General features: G+C 41.1%; 1 protein-coding gene across 1 annotated transcript; it reads right to left on the bottom strand.

The window, feature by feature from the left end:
• Positions 1-811: 811 nt before the first annotated feature.
• usp46 (ubiquitin specific peptidase 46) lies at positions 812-15,620 on the bottom strand. Its single transcript, XM_033621106.2, has 9 exons — positions 15,266-15,620; positions 9,983-10,063; positions 9,424-9,637; positions 5,896-6,134; positions 5,354-5,430; positions 5,153-5,236; positions 4,879-5,076; positions 2,433-2,511; positions 812-2,314 (listed from the first exon to the last, which is right to left on the bottom strand). The coding sequence occupies exons 1-9, from the start codon at positions 15,299-15,301 to the stop codon at positions 2,213-2,215; spliced, it is 1,110 nt and encodes a 369-aa protein (XP_033476997.1). The 5' UTR covers positions 15,302-15,620; the 3' UTR covers positions 812-2,212.
• Between the last annotated feature and the right edge of the window lie 5,627 nt (positions 15,621-21,247).

Here is a 21,247-nt window from a genome sequence, read left to right as displayed (position 1 = left end):
TGTGGTTGACCCTGTTGCTAGGTATGACACATTCTTTTAACAGATGTGATTGGTTGTCACAGACATGCCCTTTTGTAAGCCTTCAAGGTGTGGACACCCAGTGGAAGTGAACTGCATCACAATATGAGACTTTGAAAGTGTTGTCACTGTTAGTGTGATCACTCTGCTGATGGAAGTTTGAGGGAGACAAAAGTCATCACTGCCGGAGTGTTGAATTTTTCCAGTTTTCCAAATATCTGAGTAAGTGATCATTTAATTTCTGGCGTTATAGTGTTATTGCGTTGGGTTGAAATGTGTGCGTATCCCTCATGAGATCAACCACAAACATTATTCCTGCACAATCTTATCTGTAGCATTTTGTTCATTCATTGTTTGGAGAATATTTCTCCGACCTTTTTGTGTTTTCACCATTTTCTCCTCTGGTTAAGCCTCTTAAAAGTCCTCCTCCCTACACCTAACAGTTTTTCACCTAAGGGGCTCTCTTAGGGCTAAGTTGCTTTGTGAATCATTTTTATCTTTACCAGTATCCAGTCTTAACTTTAAGGGGAATCCTTCGAGAACGTCATAATTCTAAGAATTTTCTTAGAATTTTGTCTCTAAGAGCAAATCTTTGTACTAGGAAGCTTTGTGAATACGGCCCCAGACGTTCAGGGTTTTTTTTATCAGGAGACAAATTATCCCCAGAGGTCTCCTCCTCTCCAAACAAACAGAACTGGTGATTTAAACCCATAAAACCACTAAATGAAGCAGTTTTATGTAAAAAAAAAAAACAACAACAACAAAAAAGTGTGTTTTTCCGACGCTGTCATTATGGAGGGGCTGCTAACTACGGTAGCAGACGCGAAATCGTGAATGGCCCTATCTAGAGGCAGTGTTTGTTTCATCTGTTTTGGGCTACTGCAGAAACATGGCAGTGCAACATGGCACACTCCTGGGACAAGGACCCAGTCCGTATGTAATTGGCTGATTCTAAGTTAACGAAAAATTCTTATCTGCAGGAAATTACACATGAAAGAAAACATACTTGTTATATGTTATATTCCATTTCTGCTGATATATCCCCCTAAATCCTACACACTGGACCTTTAACATGCAACTGACAAAATTAAAACCAGTTTTCTTTCAGCTGTACTCTTAAGTCGTGTATCACATACACTATATCCTTCACACTGCGAGCCTCGACACAAGTACCCTCACATACAGAGCTCTAAGAAGAGCCATATTACACACACACACCTTCATTATTGACCAGTCTGCATTACAAATAACAGTAATAAATATGTTAAGTACAATAAATATGGGTTTTTGATCAGAATAAAAAATTATAAAGATTCGGCTGATTTGAATGGAGATCCAGAGAAAACAGGATTTCCTTTCACGTGTAGTGTTGGAGCATTTGGCTCAGTTGGGTTAAGTGTTGATCATATGTGGTTAGACAGACACCGAGTTGTCACATCAGACAGACAGCAGCTCACAGAGTGATTCTCTGTGGGACAACACAACCTCTACACACTGTCAACTGTTGAAGTTTAGGTAGTTTTCAGCTTGTGAGCTCTCTCATTAATGCTCAGATATTGCTTCAAAACCACTGAAAATGCATGAAACCTCTCTATGCGTATTATACAGTGTCTGTCTCCAACTTCATATAAGTCTCATGCATCCACCAGGGACATGAACAAAGGACTGGACAGTGATGATGAGGAAAATAGCCCTAATGAAAGGAGTTAACAGGGGGTGACACATCACGGAAGAAGACCTTATATACATATAAATGATATAGTACAATTTTAGACAACAGTCTGTATGTGCACCACGTAGAGAATCACCTCTGCAGGCTTCTCCCACCAGTCTACACACCAAGCCTGAGGCGCTCGGTGTGAATGAACGCTCCTTTTTTGTTTCCGACATGCTGTTGAGCATTTTTGCTTTTGTTTTAAAGTGCAGTCCAGATGCAGGTGACTAAAAGGCAAGACGCAAATTACACAGAGAGAGAGAAAGAAGAAGAAGATGAAGCACAGGTTAACCCGGAGGTTGGGGTTGGGACAGAGGATTGGCACGCACGAACATCAGAGAGGTCTGACTTGGAGAATGGGAACAGGATGGGATGGAGACGGCTGGAGTCTGGGTCTGTTAGGCTGAAGGTACAAAAAAAAAAAAAAAAAAAAGGTCTCATCCTATTCAGTCATCTCCTGTGTCACTGATGCAGCTCCAGTCACTCCCTGGACTGGTAGAAGAGGATGTATCCTGACTCAGAGTTCTTGGAGATGTCTGAGGTAAGCCCGTAAAACTCCTCGATGGCCTGGGCATCAATTTTCTGCATAACACAAGTAAGACGTTGTTTACTGATGATAAAAGCAGCAACAAATGTACAAACAGATGAGTCAAGGAACATTCAAGGAAGCCGTAACAGGCTAAGACTGAGAGTGACGCACCTCCACAATGTCATCATCAAACAGCAGCCAGAAGCCGTGACTCTTCACTATGGTGATGTAATGACCTCTATTTGGGCCACTGAGGAAACAGAGACAAACAGTGACTCTCTACTGCAGACACCTTACCCTCTCAACAGCCCCACACTGCACTACATCAAGGTCTGTCACGATTATTACGTTATCAACTTATCGCATGATATGTGGACATGACCTCATTTTGCTGACCTCAATATTTCTCATTGTGTTTACATGTGTGTTTGTTAACATAAGCATTCACCACTATAGCAAACATGATGCTGTAATAAACAGCAAGCCCGGCCTTTATAAGACTTGGATGCAGCAACTCTCCCTTTTTTCTTTATCTACCTCACCTACTTGCAGGTGTGCGAAGAAAAATAAGAAAACACTTCAAACATGACACAGCATAGCTCATCAGTAGCCTGCAGCTGCACTTGTGTAACTTTATTTTCCTCTCAATAAAATCCATCCGCAACCACCTGGCTCTCAGGCCCGAAAATCCCCGGGAGCCGACTGCAGCACACCAACCAGATTATGGAGATAACTACGGTGTGAGGTGTGAGCTTTGCGAAGCTTGTCTGTTAGTCCCAAGAGGCATCACTTGGTTTTGTTTTTGTTGGCAAAGGCACTTTAATTTACACTACAAAAGTGTTTTTAAGAAATACATTAATTTCTTTTTCATATTCTAATTTTAATGTCTGAATATTCTTATAAAATTAAAAGTTCATTGCTCTTTGAAAGGGTGTACTTGCATTATTATGCTTTTATATTATCATTATATGAGTGGTGTAAAATGGTCTCAAAGTAACAATACTGTCTTTTATCGCAGTTATTTTCTGGGACAATATATCATCAAGCAAAGGCAGTTATTGTGACAAGCCTAAGCTCATCTGTCTTAGCTTCCTGCAGGAGCTGCTCAAGTTATCTGTGCAAAATAAATGCAGAACACAGTTTGCCACACATATCTCTTTGTTTTGGTTGTTGTTAGTCTTTTTCTTTGCACATAACTGCAACTTGAGATGACAACTTATGTTAATCTCTTGTATGTTAATGGAAGGTCTCTATAAATAAAGTGTTAGCAGTTGAACAGGTGTACCTAATAAAGTGGCCGGTGAATGTATGTGTTACAGGTTTTCAGGTCATTCTAAGTAGTGACGCAGAAACTCTGTCTCTGAAGAAAAGAAGAAAACTAAGCCAATCTCATACTTGAGCATGAGCCAAGGTCCTCAAAACTTGTATTGCTGTTTTTCAACTTCAAGCTTAAAGGCTTATACAATACTGCAGTTGGATGTTAAGGTAAACACTTGCTTTCTAACCTGAACTCTTGTCCTTAGTGAGAATATATATAGAATCCATTAACATGCAAATATTTTTCATTTCAAGAGTTTAACTGCTGGATGTCATGTCTCCTACTTCATGGAAAAGTCTTCACACTCGTGGAAGTTGCAAAATGGACTGTGACTTGGTTCAGAGACTCGTTGTGATGTCACAAAATCATGTATGTACAAATCTTTAACTCATATTCAAGATGAGCACAGAATTCGGACATGTTCCTCTGCCTGTTGCTGCTCCCTCTCTCTTCTTGTCTGCTCTTCAGTTTCATTGAGCTCTGCGTCCGTGTACTCCGTGTTCAAATAAATTCAGGCGGTCATCAAATTCAAATGGCTCATCCAGATCCAGTTGGTCAAAATCGGGTAAAAATTCAGCCATGACTACTCCAGACAGAGTAACTCCTCACGTTTGTAAGGTCACTCCAGCGGTAACTTCCTGCAGCAACTCAAATCCCGTGAGATGTGAGATTTCAGAGCCAGACTTTTGACTCTCCGAGTGAGTGTTTTGACTTGCCACAACAAAACATGTCCAAATTTTTACCCGATTTTAACCAACTGGATCTGGATGAGCCATTTGAATTTGATGACCGCCCGTATTTATTTGAACACGGACGCAGAGCTCGATGAAACTGAAGAGCGGATGAGGAGAGAGAGGGAGCAGCAACAGGCAGAGGAACATGTCTGAATCCAGCTAAAAGTAAACACAGACATTCATTTCTCCTAATATAAAATAGGAAAAAAAAAAAAAACATTAGTTCCCCTTTAACATACAGACATGAGAGTGACATCATTGTTCTCACAAAAGTCTCGACTAGAAAGCAAAAGAACATATTTCCCAAAATGTCAAACTTTTCGTTTAATATTTTACGGAATACAGTGATGCGATACAGCTGGAATCAATGGACTACCATCTAAAATTTGCTTCTGAAGGAGCACAACAAACGTGGCGCCTGATCAGTGAGTCTGCAGCAGCTTGAGGGGATGAGCTTTGTTGTACTTTGAAACATGACGCTACAATATAAGTTGGTATCAAGTGTAACCGCACCATAACTCATGTTGAGGTCTTTTATGTTGGGCCGGTAATCAGTGTACTGTACCTGCCACAGTGAACCACCACCGCCACTAGATCGTACATGCGATCCAGGTTGACTGCATCCCCAGACGTGTTGAACAGGCGGAGTTCAAGGGGGAAAACCACCCGATAGGACAGCTTGGTGTAGCGGTGCAGCTGCTCCATGTACTTGAACCTCTTCAGGTGTAGTGCCAGGATCATAGGAAGCTTCTTCACACGCATCCTGCACAGAAGCATACGTGCTCAGAGAGGTTTACAATGACAGATCATGACTGTATTAAGCTCAGTGCTTTACTGACCGCTTCTGTGCTTCCTGCTTGCTGCAGCATGTCTCACAGTAGTATTTGTATTCACTGCACAAAGTCTCTGTGTTGCTGAAGTCCCTGGAGGGCAGAGCATGCCACAGGAGGCTTGGTTATTCGACCTCATTCAGGCCAAAGGAAATACGGTCTACTGTCAGCCTGTTAACTGTGACTGAATGTGTAATAAATCAGTTCTACCTGAGACAGTGTGTTATTGATGTGTTTTGCTCCACATCCACAGAAAGATCCAGAAAATCTTCATCTTTGCTGCTCACCTGTCAAAGAGAGAGGGAACTTCACTGTCAGGTTTTTTTTTACTGAGTCAGAAAGGATAAGCCTGCCTGTGCTGTGACATAATACCAACCCGCCCACACCTATACACACAGACAGTCTTTGAAATGCTGATTATACTGAGTAGCTTTTGTCTCTTGCTGTTTGCAGGGGTTGTTCAGGGCAACCCGTCTCACTGCTCACCCTCAAAACTGTGAGGACAAAGCCTACGCCAGCCCTGATGTAAAGTGGGTGGCCGGAGCCCACCGGGTGCGCTCACTGCATCGCTTTCTTTTTTTTTTTGCATCTCTCAGCATCTCTGAACAGGCTAATCCCTTTTCCAGACTTATTCAGGACAGACCTCTTATTCAGGGTGACACGGGGACTGTCAGAGCCGGGGACAGATAACAACATTAAATATACTACCCCTCTCAGGGAACTCAATAGGCAAATAAAGCAGCGCCACACACCGTTTCACAGTTGAGGCAGCGTGTCTCATTGGTCAGTGTGCCCTGGAAGATATCGTGAACCCATGTGGGCTCTGTCTTGTTCTCTGTCTCGGTCTCCGTGGTGACAGCAGTGCCGTTGTTCTTAAGGCGCCCGTTCTGCTTTTCCTGCTTTTTTTCCTCTTGCAGGATGTCGGCCACCGTGTTCAGCAGGTAGTTGAGGAATTCGTGGGCATCCTGTTGCATGTAGTTGTCGAACAGATCTGCAGGGAGACGCAGAGATAAAGTAAAGAAGATAACTTTTTTGGGTTAATAATCTTAAATCCATTTAATAATGATTATCTCCCCATACTGAATCTAATATTTATATTTATATACCTAATGTTTCTGCACACTTAGCATAAAGCCGACCTGTACTAAAATTACTAAAGCAATTCATTTATTTTAGACCAGTGTTTCTCTAACACGGGTTCCTGTGCCACTAGCCGTAATTTGTAGTACTGCAAGGGGTGGGTATTAGGGCTGCAACTAATGATTATTTGATTTCCGACTAATTGTGGATTATTTCTTCGATTAGTCGACTAATCATTTTATCGAAAAATGTGTTAAAATGTTGAAAAATGTCGGTCTGTCTCTCCCAAACCCCAAAATTATCATCTAATGTCTTGATTCGTACTCACACCAAAGGGTTTTAGTTCACCATCACGGGAGAGTGTGCAAAGCTGACCATATTTGAACATAAGAAGCTGCAATAAGAGTATTTTGAGGTACTTTTATAGAACTTTTCTATGAAAAATGACTCAAACAGATTAGTCGACTACTAAAATAGTCACCGATTATTTTAACAGTCGATTAGTCATTGATTAGTCAACTAATCGTTGCAGTCCTAGTGGGTATGTCAGCTTTTTTGAAAGGTTAATTTTATCAGTCATAATTCCTAATAATTATATCACTAAATTTTAAGTAACACATTTTTTCTTTAGTTGATCAGGGACTTTCTGGATTCTCTGCTGGCTGCCGAATAACTACTCCTGATCAAGAAACAGTCGGACACTTGGCCTACCCTCAAACACTGAATTGTTGTTTCAACACTTATTATTATTATTTTTAGTTTCATTTATTCCACTGTAATTAGTATCCAGTTCCTAAAATGTTGAGGCAGAGGGTGCTGTCTGTAGCTCTGGTTGAGGGTGAGAGGCTGTCAGCAGATAAACAGAGATCTGTGTGGGTACATGAGACCCTAAAAAAGAGGCTGGATCATGGGGAGTACCACCAGTTGGTCCGGGAGCTTCTCCTCCATGATGGCTGTTGAAGTACTGCACTTAAATGCTCCCACACCTGCTGTTTTCTACTGAGATTGTGGTAACTACAGTTAGTAAAGTCGTATAGCTCTGGGTATCCAGCAATGGCTATCATAAGTTTTTCCTCCATTGTTTGCCAACTGTAAAGATGGCATGAGCCGCTCTGAGTTTAAGTGTTTTTTTACTCGGGGAGTAAAAAAAACAATAAAACGCTTACAAAAGGTGGCCTCCAGCTGCTCAAACGCTTTCTGTGTGATGAGGGCTAGTTTTTCCCCACTGCTTTATAGTATATATACTTTTATGATTTGCTAGATTACTTCAGTGTCCATAGTATTCTATATGATGACAATAGAGAGAGGTGTCAATGTGGGTTGACTTTTTAAACAGGTGCAATTGTTGGCAACAAAAATCTTTGGCCTTAAGCTACCTCTAACATTTCTCCTTAAGTGTGTATAAAAAGAAAATCACGCATCTAAAAACAAATTGTGAGAACGCGATTAGTTACACCTGTGCTTTTTCCCCTGTGAGAAATGAGGCAACACCAATAATCCCAACATCTACATACACTTCTGTTTTGACAGATCTGCATGTGAAAGTTGAAAACGGAGATTCGGGGGGAGTTGGAGGGAGGAGGGGGCAGAAGGAGAAAAAAAAGTCCAGAGAGGAGGCAGCTGACCAAAGCTGGGTCCCAACAGAGATTGCATTGTTCATTCACATAAAGAGCTTCCTCAATATGGACAGCAGAGAACAGTCGGTCTACTCTCTGAGTGACCTTACCTCCAACATGCACCTGCCCTTCACCTCCAATATTCAGACTACATTAAAGCCAACACTGCTACTGACACACAGTACAGAGCCATAAATCTTCACTCTGGTTGTTTATGAACAAGTAACACACTCAGTAGCTTTGGCAGACAAGAATACTACAAAGAAAGAGCGACAGTACAAAACATGTTCATTGTAGTGACTTAGTAAGCATTAGATCAGATGAGTATTCTCTTTTAAATCCATAATTTTACATTTTGGATTTTTGTTTTTATCTGTGACCAGCAGCTCTATAGCTTTCTCTGTCAGTTGGTCGGCCCACAAAAATTTCTCCACACTGTAGCGACCACAGTTTTTGCCCTAGAAGGCTGAGATTTGGCATGGAGGTCAAGTCTGTGTGTGAAGGTGTGTGTTTGGCTAAAAGAGGAGGCACAAAACTTCCAAATGGATTCACAGACTTCCACAAGATTTTGTTTCAATGTTGGTCATATGTCAAAGAACAGCTGATTAAGGGTCGCAGACACATGCTGCTTTTTTGCACCCTAAAATGCATGATTGATAGTGTGGATGCACGAAAGGCACGCTCAAAAGCAAGAGTGACACTATCCCGGCGTGCAAGTGTTCCTAAGCGTTCCCAAGTGCCTGTTTTTCAGAGCGCACCGGTTGTGCTCTGAGATAAACCAGTATGTCAAAAAGGGGGGTTGGGGGCATCATTGTAGTAGTGACAAGTGTTTGTGCGGCTGTGTGTGTGAGCATGAACATGTGAGTGCATGTGCGTATGAGGTCACAACTGTTGCAGATTCGCACTTATATTTTTTTTACCTGTTGATTCTGTGTGTGTGTTTAATCATGGTAAAATGTGGTCCTGGAGACACTTAGTGTAGCGGGAACTACCACAGAGGCTGCTTCGAGTTCTTGGCCAGGTGACTGATACACACCGTACACACACTGTGTCTTTAAACACCTGGAAACTGCGCTGGGCACTGGGCGCTACTCCAGAGGCAGGTTGCATCTGAGGTTGCTAAGTGACCATAACCAGCATCATATCATAGCCTACTTACCACTAAAATGATCAACTACTTCTCCCTATTTATCACAGACTGATATTTACAGAAGAAGGGAAAGATATCTGCTGGCTGTGATTGGTCAGTCCTTGTCACATGACACGCGATGCGCACTGCTGCGTTCCAAAAGTTGAACTCTGTGTATTTCAGGGCTCAGCGCCCGTGCCCTGAAAAACAGGCACTTGGGAACGCATGCACGTAGACAGATTTTGTCATCACAATAGCGTCACAACCGTGTAAGATGCAGTCACCAAACTTTAGGAGGAGGTAGGAAGTAGGTAAGGAGCCATTGCCCCACAACGTTGAGCCCTCTGCACACATTCTTTGAGAATCCCTGTATCAGGGCTGGAGTGATACCATCGCAGGATGTTCTCTAATCATTATCAAGTTTTCAATCATGCATGTCTTTTATGGGCTCTCACCGTTTTCTTTCCTTAAGCGGGAAATGAACTTCTTGGGCGGGATGACGCCCACTTTCTTTTTCTGTGTTGCAATGGAGTGGAAGAGGTCAGCCAGGCATGTGAGCAGGTTCTCCTTCTTCTTCTGCTGGGCTTTGTAAGCAAGCACGTTCTCCCGGAAAGGCCGGCAGAAGTAGAGAGCCTGGAGCACTGAGTTACAGTAACATGTGTTTCCAAACTGAGGAAGGGAAGGACAGAGGACAAGAACAAAGTGTGAGGACAAAAAGAGATTTCACTCCATTGGTCTCGCTGGTGGAAAAATACAGATGTGCTCAACTGTTCTTATTCATTTGGCAGATGCTACGTCCAGGGTGTTGAGAAATACGGGAGTTTGCGCAAGCGTTATATTAAGGAGACAGAACATCCCTGTATTGGCCAACAGAAACAACACTCTCACCTTCAGTACTAATTATCCAGTAGAGGACATGAGTCAGAGTCCCATGGCAGTTTGTTTTGAAAAATGACACCAGTGTTTTCTATCAAAGCCTTCTGTTGATGTATGAGAGGATTAGGTGATACTCACGTTGACCAATCCAAAGTAGTGTTCATTGATTGGGAATTGCTCCGGGCCGATGTCTTTCTCCAGAGCAGAGGCATTGGTGCCCTGAAAGACCACAGACAACACATGAGAGGGTTTTCTTCATCATCAACATCATCTCATGTAACACAGTTTACTGAGTTATGATAGACAGACAGATAGACAGAATGAGTTGTTATGTTTACATAGGGATGCATGCTGCATTGTCATGTTTACAGTAGCCCAGAATGGACAAACTGGTTCTAGATACTGCAGTTCACATTTTTGTGCCAGCCATAACAGTAAGCAGCCCCTCGGCAAAGAACAGCATCAGAAAAACACTGATCTTCTAACATGAAACTGCTTTATTCAGTGCCTTTACCGGTTTTAATCACCAGGTTTGTTTGTTTCAGAGAGGAAGAGACCTCTGTGGATAATTCTGCTCCTGTAAAAACCTCCTGAACAATAAACACTTGAGGAATTCTAACCTGGAGAAGTTTCAGCTGATTGCAATCTGCAATCCTCACCACTAGATGTCACTACATCCCCCCAAAAATCTTACATACTGGACCTTTAAAAGGCTAAAATGGAGGCCTCTTTTGTTTAGTCTACTTTTATGTACATGTAAAAACCTCCTGAGCATCTGGATCTTGAGTTATCGGGAAAAAGGTGAGTGCACATGAGCATGTGGTGGGTGAGTCTCCAGTCTCCGCCATGCTGAACAGCATCGGAGAAACACTGATTTGTAACGTGAAATTACTTCATTCTGTGTGTTTGCCAGTTTTATACATCTGGTTCATTTGTTTTAGGGAGGAGGAGGAGACCACTGTGATGCCACTACATCCCCCAAAAATCTTACAAACTGTTGGCTACATATATGTATAGCCAAAATAATATGGACATTTTGTGTGGTCAAGGAGCACCAACAGACTATTGACGGTTTAGATACAAAGATAAACCATAATTAGAGGCTCCTTTTTCATACAGCGTAATTGTTAAAATGATCCTTCCTGTTAAATTCCAACGCATCAGTTTCCACTCGACTGTTGTAGCTCGCCTCGGTGCCTTTCTTTGTCAGTAAAAAAACCTCCCAAAACCTAAAAATGTCCTGTCAAAGTAGAAAAAGGATATGGTCTAAATAGGTAGACTCATGTCAAAAGTCAGGAGTATTTTGCACCTGATTGCAGAGACAGACCACTTATCTCTTGTCAGAGCCTTTTCACTTGTCGGAGCTCAAAGCTTTCCAAATGAACCACAGCTTTGTTGAGCGAACACAGAGGACAGTTTAGTTTGGGGGAAGGCTTTGACTTACAATGACTGTCATTTCTCTCTGTCAAAGCAGACAGTGAATACCTCTTTGTCTGATTTACTGCTTCCAGCCTGAGCTCAAGTCTGTGTACTGTACTCGTACGAGCTGACTCTTTCCTTGTGGGATGTCTTATAATGCAAACTGTGACCTTTAGTCTACAAAACTGGAGAGAAACATTAGACGGACTCAGTGGAAAGGTGCCACTGGTGGACCTGAAAATCCATTAAAATCTACACAAAACATTTGTTTGAGAAAATGGAATATCCAGGTGACTCCTACTGACACCTGATGCCACATTTTGACATTCGAGCCATTCATTATAAAACAGCAGGCGGTGGCATCATTTATTTAAAAAGGAAAAAAAAATCATTTATCCTTGACTGTCACAAAGAAAACAATGTTAGGAAAACATGAACTGAGAGTGTTGACAGAGCAGAAGACGCTGTGGAAAATATCGACACCCGCCTACTCGTCACTTGCTTTATTGACAATTATTGTCTTCAACTGAAAACCTTTCAGCCTCATCTTTTGTATCATGTTTACTTATTGTGCTTTTAAGCATCAACAAGTCCTTGGCCCACATTATAAATAATAAATGTTATGAATGATATAATCAGTGTGCTGATGACCCGAATATGCAAAAAGAAATAAATACTCGCACTCCTTCTATAACAACTTGTCACATCTTGACCAATTAGAAAACAATTAATATAAGCTTGACACCTTTCCTCAGTCTGAACTCTGTAAACGCAGGCTCTGTGTTGAAGTGTCTTTACTTTGCCCCCTTATTTCTTTTCTTATGTGCCTGCAGGCAAACGTCAACTGAAAACATTAGTTACTAAAACTTTTGTTTTACCTATAGTTGTTTGATCAATGATTTGATTAATCAGTTTGATTATCTTTTTAATGTTATTTTGCCATATCGTGATAAACTGATATTGGAAACAGAGCTACAGTTACCAAAATTAATAGATTAGTCGATCTTAAATGTAAATATTTGCTGTTTTTTCAGTTTTCTATGATAGTAAACTAAACGTCTTTGGCTTTTGGACTTTTGATTGAGCAAAACAATTAAATTAAAGACTGGGAAACTGTTATGTGCATTTTCCAAGCAAACATGTCAAACGTTGGCTGGTTTCAGCTTCTCAAATCTCAGGAATTGATGCTTTTCTTTGACATATTTGACAGAAAACTAAATATATTTGAGTTTTGCACTGATGGTTTAACTCTTTGAAACCTGGAGCGACATCACTTTTCTTGTGCTGCTTTCAGATGCCTTTTGCAAGTATTTAAACCTTTGAACCCTGAGCACATTGGCGTGATTTCTTTCAAAAACATGGGGGAAAAGGCACTGAGCAACCTGGTAGGAAATTTCCCACAAATTGCAAAAAAAAACAAAAGATAGAAAGAAGAAAAGTATTTTAGAAAAATAGGAAAAAGAGAAAAAAGCTAGGGAAACCTTGTTATCATTATTATAACATTTTAAAAAATAATTTTCTTGTCTTTTCTCTTTATGATATTTTCTGTCTGATTTTTTTTTGGCTCATTTCTTCTTTCATTTCTCGTGTTTAAAAAGAAATCCAGCCATTTCGCTCAGATTTCAAAGCGTACATAAAACAAATTATTTGCATACATTGTCTTGGGCTGTGGGAAATTATAAACACCATATTTCACTATTTCTTGGCATCTTGTAAACAATTCAATTAATTGGTTAAATTTAAGTATCGGCAGATGAATTGAAAACGATAATACTGTAGTTTCAAGTTACTACATAAGTGTAATGCATTCAATTGAGGAAAAAAAAGTATTTGCTCTGTTTTTCCTGCATTAACAAGATCATTATATCAGAATTATGATAATAAAATCTTTCATGGTAAGAATTCTGCTCATGTTTTTCTTAATTAAAGGTCCAGTTTGTAGGATTTTTGTGGGATATACTGGCAGAAGTTGGACATAATGAAATAAATATTTTTTTCTGGTGGCACAGTGGTGCAGTGGTTAGCATTGTCACCTCACAACGAGGGTTCCTAGCTCGAACCCCAAGGTGCAGGAACCCATCTGTGCAGAGTTTGCATGTTCTCCCCGTGTCAGCGTGGGTTTCCTCTGTGTACTCCAGCTTCCTCCCACAGTCCAAAGACATGCAGGTTAATTGGTGACTTTAGGTGTGAATGTGAGTGTGAATGGTTGTCTGTCTCTATGTGGCAGCCCTGTGATAGCCTAGCAACCTGCCTAGGGTGTAGCCCGCCTCTCACCCAGTGTCAGCTGGGATAAGCTGTTACTGAAAGCATGTTTTCTTTTGCAAATAATCACCTTAAAAAAAGAGTTGTGATTTTGTCACCTTGGAATGAACTGTTTTTATCTACATAGGGAGAGGGTCCTTGTTCACTGAGACCACCATGTTTCTACAGTAGCCCAGAGTGGACATTTATATTTTCATGTCGGCCACCATAGTAAGCAGCCATGACGGGCAGCATCTGCTGCTTTATTCAGTGTTGTTACCGGTTTGCCGGTAAAAACCTCTTGAACGTCTGGATCAGAAAGAAAGTGACAAGCCGACCAGCGTTTGAGAAACACTGATTCGTAACATTAAACTGCTTTAGTCAGTGTTTTTTTCTGGTTTTAATCACCTGGTCCATTTGTGTTGGAGAAGAGGAGACCTCTGCGGACAATTCTGCTCCCAGTAAAAACCTTCTGAACAATAATCACAGAAGGAATCCTAACTGGGAGCTCACACTTGGCACATGGGAGAGGTTTCAGCTGGTTGCAAACTTCAGTTCTCACCGCCAGATGCCACTTCGTTCTAAACACTGCTGCTTTAACAGGATAATAATATTGTAAACTATAGGCTAGTTTTTATGAAGTTTATTATCTCATTAAAGTAAAAAGAGGGAGAACATGACTTTTCCCAAGAAACTTTTTTCATAATTCTGAGATAATTTTGTTAATTCAGGAAAACATTAAGAAAGCAAATCCCCACGAAAACTTTCCTCAAGTGAATGCCTGACGCTTTCGTAAGTTACAGCCCTGACTGGAAAAATATTCATGCTGATGTTGTCATTTCAACAATATCACTGAGCCCTACCTGATACGCACACTCACTGTGCTGAAGACACTGGCTGTTGCAGAGGACAAAAGCTTTGTCCTGTCAGTTTTGCTTACACTAACTGTTTAAACGCTCTACCAAGGGTGCAGGTTTCAACATTGAGAAGGACACATGAAACGAGGGATTTGGGGATCCTGTGCATGAAAAATAAAAGTGCTCTGCTACTTTCCTGTTTTTATTGGAGGGGACAAATGCAATATTGAAGGGGACGTGTCTCCTGCGTTACACCTACGCAAGCTTCCACCTAATGTCCACCCAAGCTGTGTCCATTCAAACTTGACCTGTCTTTCGCAGTGGGAGGTCCATCTTCACCTGTGTCTGCAAACCCACAATATACACACACTGTTTAAGTAGTTCTGCATGGGATGCAGTGTAATAACCCACTGATGCAGGCCAGCAGCACTGCAGGCTTCTGACTTTAGTATCCAGCCACAATAAAGGAAGGGCTCTCTGCTACCAGGATGCAACCAGCTCTCTGCAGCAGCAGCAGCATCACATTATGCAATCACAACAAGCTGTCAGAGGCAGCGCGCTGCTTCATTCACCTGTCAATCATCGCTGACAGCTATACAAATAACACACTGTGTCGTCTCGCCAGGCTGCAACACACAATGTCAACGCGACAGGGAAGCAGCAGCAGTGTGTAAAGGTCTACGACACATTCACAGTCAGGTTGGGATGCAGCAGGCCTGTCTGAGCACTAGTGACCAGCGTTACATCCACTGTGCATCCTCCCCCTGCACACACACTGTCTGTATGCAGGGGGGAGGCGACTCACCCATGTACATCACTACACACCAGTTCAACACAGTGGCTGCACACATCGATAGCAACACACACACACACACACACACACACAACCAGCAGACATACTCACCATATTACAAATGGAGGCGATGTTTCTGACAGTCATTTAGTTCACAGTGTCCCCCTCACCGCCATCTTTATAAAATAAACATGATTTCAGAGCAAAGGGCGACGCTGAGAAATGAAGTTAATTCGCAGCCGCGGCTGGAGGCCAGACTGCAAACCCCAAGCGTCAGAGAGCAGGCAGAGAGACACGGAGCACCATGCAGCCTGCACGGAGCTGAGAGTCACACCGCACTCACAGTCGACACGGCTTCATCCTCACACACATCCCGAAAACACCACAGCTGGAAGGCGCCGATGCATGAGGGGACAGTGGACAGGCGAAGTTGCAGGCAGCAGGTTGTTAGCAACGACCAGGAAACAAGCGTGATGTGTGAGGAAGCGCCGTAGCCCCGCCCACATGACCTGAACTCCACAGCTGATTGGTTCACATTCACTGGGTTTGATTGGCAGTGTTAAAGAGCCAAACACAGACCCGGATGGTGAAGTTCATGTGAGCTGCAACCAATCAACAGCAAGTGTTTGACACAATTGTGTGAGGGAGTTGTAGTTCATGAGAGGGACGCATTTAAAGGGATTTTGTAGGCTCTTTGAGTGACTACTCACTAGCCACTTTATTAGGTACACCTGTTCAACTACTCATTAACACAACTAGCTAATCAGCCAATCACATGGCAGCAACTCAGTACATTCAGGCATGTAGACATGGTGAAGACGACCTGCTGAAGTTCAAACTGAGCATCAGAATGGGGATGAAAAGTGACTTTGAACGTGGCATGGTTGTTGGTGCCAGACGGGCTGATCTGAGTATTTACTGGGATTTTCAGCACAACCATCTCTAGGGTTTACAGAGGATGGTCCCAAAAAGAGAAAATATCCAGTGAGCCAAAATGCCTTGTTGATGCCAGAGGTCAGAGGAGAATGGCCAGACTGGTTCAAGATGACAGAAAGGCAACAGGAAGTCAAATAAGCACTGGTTCCAACCAAGGTGTGCAGAAGACCATCTCTGACGCAACAACACCTTGTCCAACCTTGAAGCAGATGGGCTACAGCAGCAGAAGACCACACCAGGTGCCACTCCTGTCAGCTAACAACAGGAAACTGAGGCTACAATTCACACGGGTTTTCTCACCAAAACTGGACAATAGAAGATTGGAAAAACCACATTCAGATGGAAGCATGGATCCATCCTGCCTTGTATCAACGCTTCAGGCTGTTGCTGCTGGTGTAATGGTGTGGGGGAGATTTTCTTAGTATCAACTGAGCATGGTTTAAACACCACAGCCTACCTGAGTATTGTTGCTGAGCGTGTCCATCCCTTTATGACCACAGTGTACCCATCTTCTGATGGCTACTTCCAGCAGGATAACGCACCATGTCACAAAGCTCACATCATCTCAAACATGACAATGAGTTCACTGTACTCCAATGGCCTCCACAGTCACCAGATCTCAGTCCAATAGAGCACCTTTGGGATGTGGTGCAACGGGAGATTCTCATCATGGATGTGCAGCCGACTAATCTGCAGCAACTGTGTGATGTCATCATGTCAATATGGACCAAAATCTCTGAGGACTGTTTCCAGCTCCTTGTTGAACCTACCCTCCCCGAAGCTAGAAATATTTTTCTTGACAGGGACAAGATTTAAGTTCAGAAAAGGTGTTACAATAAAAGACACAACACTGTGTGAAGGCAATTGATTCAGTCTCTATAAATATATGCACCAATGCCTCCTCGTGCTTGTTGTGTTGACATTTTTTGACCAAAACATAGATTAAAACTAAGGACATAGTTTTCTTGGTACATAAAACTGTTACTTTTTTTTATTTTCTAAAATCTAATTTTCACTTTTTTCATTTAAACTGTATAACTCCTCCCTCTGATGATCGGACTCATTTGGTTATTTATAAAACAAAACACACAATATAATTACTCATTCTTATTTCATTTATAACGCTACAACCATTTCATTGTATATTGTATATATTTCAGATTGTCTACTTTACTATTTTATTATTTATTTTATTTTATTGTCTACTTTAATATTTTATTTTATTTTATGTTATTTTAATGTCTACTTTAATATTTTATTTTATTTTATTTTATTTTAATGTCTACTTTAATATTTTATTTTATTTTAGTTTATTTTATTTTAATGTCTACTTTAGTATTTTATTTTATTTATTTCATTGTCTATTTTAGTATTTTATTTATATCTTCATCTTTATCTCTTGTTCCCATTCATGCTGTATTTCTATTTCTACTTTGCACAGAGCATTGGAACAAAAACAATTTCCCCCCGCGGATTAATAAAGTATTCTGAATCTGAATCTGAATCTGAATTAACAGAAATGTTTTTACACCCAAATTTAGTGTTAAGTTTAGTTTTACTCTACAAACATAACCTTGATCTGTAGTCTATAAATACACTTAGTCTATTGAATGCCATAAATAGCCTTCAGAAAAACACCACTCGCCTGTGGTTGGAGCCCAGTGTGTGGTCCTCAGATTGCCTGTTCCATTCAACCAAATGTCCAATATCCAAATATAGCCCATTCAATTCACAATGACACAAAACACAGAAAAACAGTAAGTATTTTTCCAGATAGACGGCTCAAATGATTTATCAGCTGTTAAAGTTGTCAGTGGTGAACTGCTGAAACACTTAACAGTCAATTAACTGATTTGTCTATATAAAAACAAGTAGTCAGTTCAATAAAAGGGCTCTTGGGCAATTTAATATAGTAATTGCATAAAGACAGGGGATTCAAAAGACTTTTTATTTAAAAAAAGGATGATTTAAATTGATGCAGTGGTGGAAAATGCTATGGTTGTGTTACTTGGGGAACTTGGACAATGACTATAGAGCTTGTAAGTCACGCCCCTTCCGGTAGACCCCCATCGGACCTCTAGGCTCGGAAAATATGAATGGGAGTCAATGGAGAGAAAATTATTATTTTCTGGTTCCAGTCTTTAAATGCCTTGGATTATACAAATGTTTTGTGTGGGTCTAAATAATATTTTTTCATGTTAAGAGCTTGACAGTTTATTGTATGATTCTTGAGTTAAAGGCTGTGGAAACAACGTAATGAGAAAGACTACATGTTGCCTATGTGACGTCACGCCATCACACTTTCCCTCCACTCCACTCCGCTTAAGGCTTTTGTCCTCTCCTTTGAAGAAGGTGGTGAAGTGTACCAGAGACACAGCCATGTTCCGAGTGCAAGTGGTGACGTATATCATACGCATCGAGAGCAGCGAAGAGCTGTAGTCCACAAAGTGCTCTCACACAAAACCTAACAGTATCAAACTTCTTCCCGCTAAATTGTAGCCTTCTTTGCACGAAAAAATATATTAAAAGTTCACAAACAACATATGTGAAATTCATGGCACAATTTAAACGGGACCAGAGAATAATTTTCATCTAGCCATTGAAATACATTATGAGAAATCGATTTTTAAGGTCCCATGTACCGGAAACGGAAACACGCAACTTACGAGCTCTATAACGCCAAACCCAGTTCTTTTTTCCTAAATCTACCCACATGTTTTTGTTGCCTAAACCCAACCACGTGTGTAAATTGATGGAGGAAAAAAAAACGTTAATTCGCCATGTTGTACTGTGTGTAAACTGTAAATTTCCTGTGAAAACTGAAGTGTATTTTGAAAGAAGACAATGCATGTAACAGGCAGAACTTGACATTGTGCCCCACAACATCAACAACCAACACACCCAGGGTGCCTTTCACGTTGTGTCTGGACGTGGAAAGTCCATGACCAAACAGTGATGATTTTGGACGCCGACATCATGCACAAAGATGATGTAAAGTGTGTGTTGATTTGTATCGTGAAAATTTTTTGAGTGTAATATGCAGTGTTGAAGTGGGTAGATGTAATTTTGAATGATTTCGCCTGTCGTTTTGTTTTCTTTTATTCTCAAGAAACCTTGTTCAACCTTTTCTCTGCCTTGTGTGAGCACTGTGGATAAAAAAGGAACAGGAAAATGAGTCAGAACTGAGACACCCTTGCAGACTAGGTGGCCTAGAAACTCTGGTATGCTGGAACAGCCACTAAAACCGGGTCATGATTTCTGGAAATAAACAAAACTGTTGAGTTTTTCAAATGTATTTTTTAGCACTTTGAGCACCACAAGCCGAGTGTCATCTAGTTCCCATGCATTGGAGGGAAGGCAGACATTTCTATGGCTGACATCTCCAACACTCAGCAACTCACACAAAATAATCTAGACTGATAAATAGAAATACAAATAAATGGAAAAACTGCCACTTTAACAATTAAAAGGCATTTGTCATAATTCTTGACATTTTGTAGACTAAAGAACTAATCATTTAATTTGCAGTTATTCTGCACACAAACCATCAATTAGCCCTCTTCTAACGGACAGTAAGTGTCCTCTCTGTAGAGCTCTGCAGGGGTCTCGGGGCCCTCAGGACACTTTCATTCACCACCGGCTTTGTTTGTGCTTTCACAACAATCTCCTGGCAATTATCTCCTTAGCATTTACATGTGAACAAAAAGAAATGAAAACAACAAATAATTATGATTAACACACTTCAAAGGAGTGAGGAATTCACAAAAAACAAGTAACAGCAAAACAGAATTATCAGTTGGAGGAGAGGAGAGTTTTATTGTTGATCAGTGACCACTGCTTTATTGAGAAATTTGTTGAAGGACGTGTTCGCGCAACTTTATTTATAAATACTTTTGATTGGCAGGGAAGAAAATCACGTGGCGGTAGATTGTAGGCTCTTGATACAAAACGTTCCCAGACTTACTTTCTGTTTCATTCCAGTCTGTAATAATAGGATTGAGAGACACTGTAGATGCAGCATCTCCTGACTCACACTGCTTTTTTTTAAAATCACAGTATGTACTTGCTGGTGGATATGTGGAAATGGATAATGTGCTTATTTTAAAAACTATCACTTCGTACACACTCATGGTGATAGAGGAACCAAAATAGTAATGAATACAGCTCTGAATCTGTACATCTGTACATCTGATGATGTGTTCCCAGCCTTGTTGTTGAGATAAAATCTGTTTTATCTTTTTTCAGGCTCTGCAGGTCAGCTTATGTGTTGGCACCAGGCTTCAGATGAGCAGATGAAGCTGGTTTATTTGGACTTTTAATCTCTCTCATCCTGGTTGCCTCCTCATGTTTGGATGGAGCTGACAGGACTTTTGTATCCACAACACGGCTTTTCGTCAGCCAGCAGGTGAACCTCAGAGGACCTTCTCTGCTCGCTGCTCGAGATCAGACGTGAGGCGGAATGTGTGAATTTTCATGTGGGTGCACGTGCACTACACACAGGCCGGCAAACCCTCAGAGAGAACAAAAAAACACCCAAACTACTGAGCTCAGAAAATGTTTCCAGTAAACGAGTCCGGCTGCACTACTAATGGCACTCTACAAAGAGAAGTGAATGTATTATGCATCATTTCTGTACCGCTGGGAAAACAGCCTTCCAGTTCAGAATCTTATTCGTGGAGGCCTAGTAACATTTGGCACAGGCTTCTTAGATATTACGGTTAGGACCAGTTTATTAACATAGCTTTTTTAGGATAGAGAAGCCTTTTTTTCACAGAATCAGAGCAGGTGTAAGTTCCCGGTACTGGGTGTGATGTGATGGCTGCAAATACCAAATGAGTCACAGCCCAGAACTGAACACATGCTTTATATTTCTAGTGATGAAAACACTCAAGTGACTGTATGTTGTCACATTTCTTCTTCAATTTGCATTACTTGATGTTGAAAATGCAACACAATCAGCAGACATATGTTGGCATTGTATGTTTCTACAAACCATGGAGACATTACATTTTGACATTATTATATAGCAGATATATTAAAGCTTAGTATTTCAAGAACATTGCCATTAATGTGTCAGGTTTAGGAACGAAACCCATTTTTTTATGGTTAGGAAAAGATCATGTTTTGGTGTACAATCCCTGATTTTTACAGTAAAAG

This window comes from Epinephelus lanceolatus, chromosome 6, assembly GCF_041903045.1.
Source record: "Epinephelus lanceolatus isolate andai-2023 chromosome 6, ASM4190304v1, whole genome shotgun sequence".
Taxonomy (NCBI): domain Eukaryota; kingdom Metazoa; phylum Chordata; class Actinopteri; order Perciformes; family Serranidae; genus Epinephelus; species Epinephelus lanceolatus.
The sequence above is the reverse complement of the archived record's forward strand: the minus strand, read 5'-3'. Positions and strand labels throughout refer to the sequence as shown.

Bases quoted from the DNA above. Each gene is read 5' to 3' on its own strand.
- usp46 (XM_033621106.2), bottom strand. From the start codon at position 15,301: ATGACTGTCAGAAACATCGCCTCCATTTGTAATATG. The intron at 10,064-15,265 runs GTGAGTATGTCT...GTGGTCTTTCAG, and splicing joins TCGCCTCCATTTGTAATATG to GGCACCAATGCCTCTGCTCT. The intron at 6,135-9,423 runs GTGAGAGCCCAT...GTCTCCCTGCAG, and splicing joins CCGCTTAAGGAAAGAAAACG to ATCTGTTCGACAACTACATG.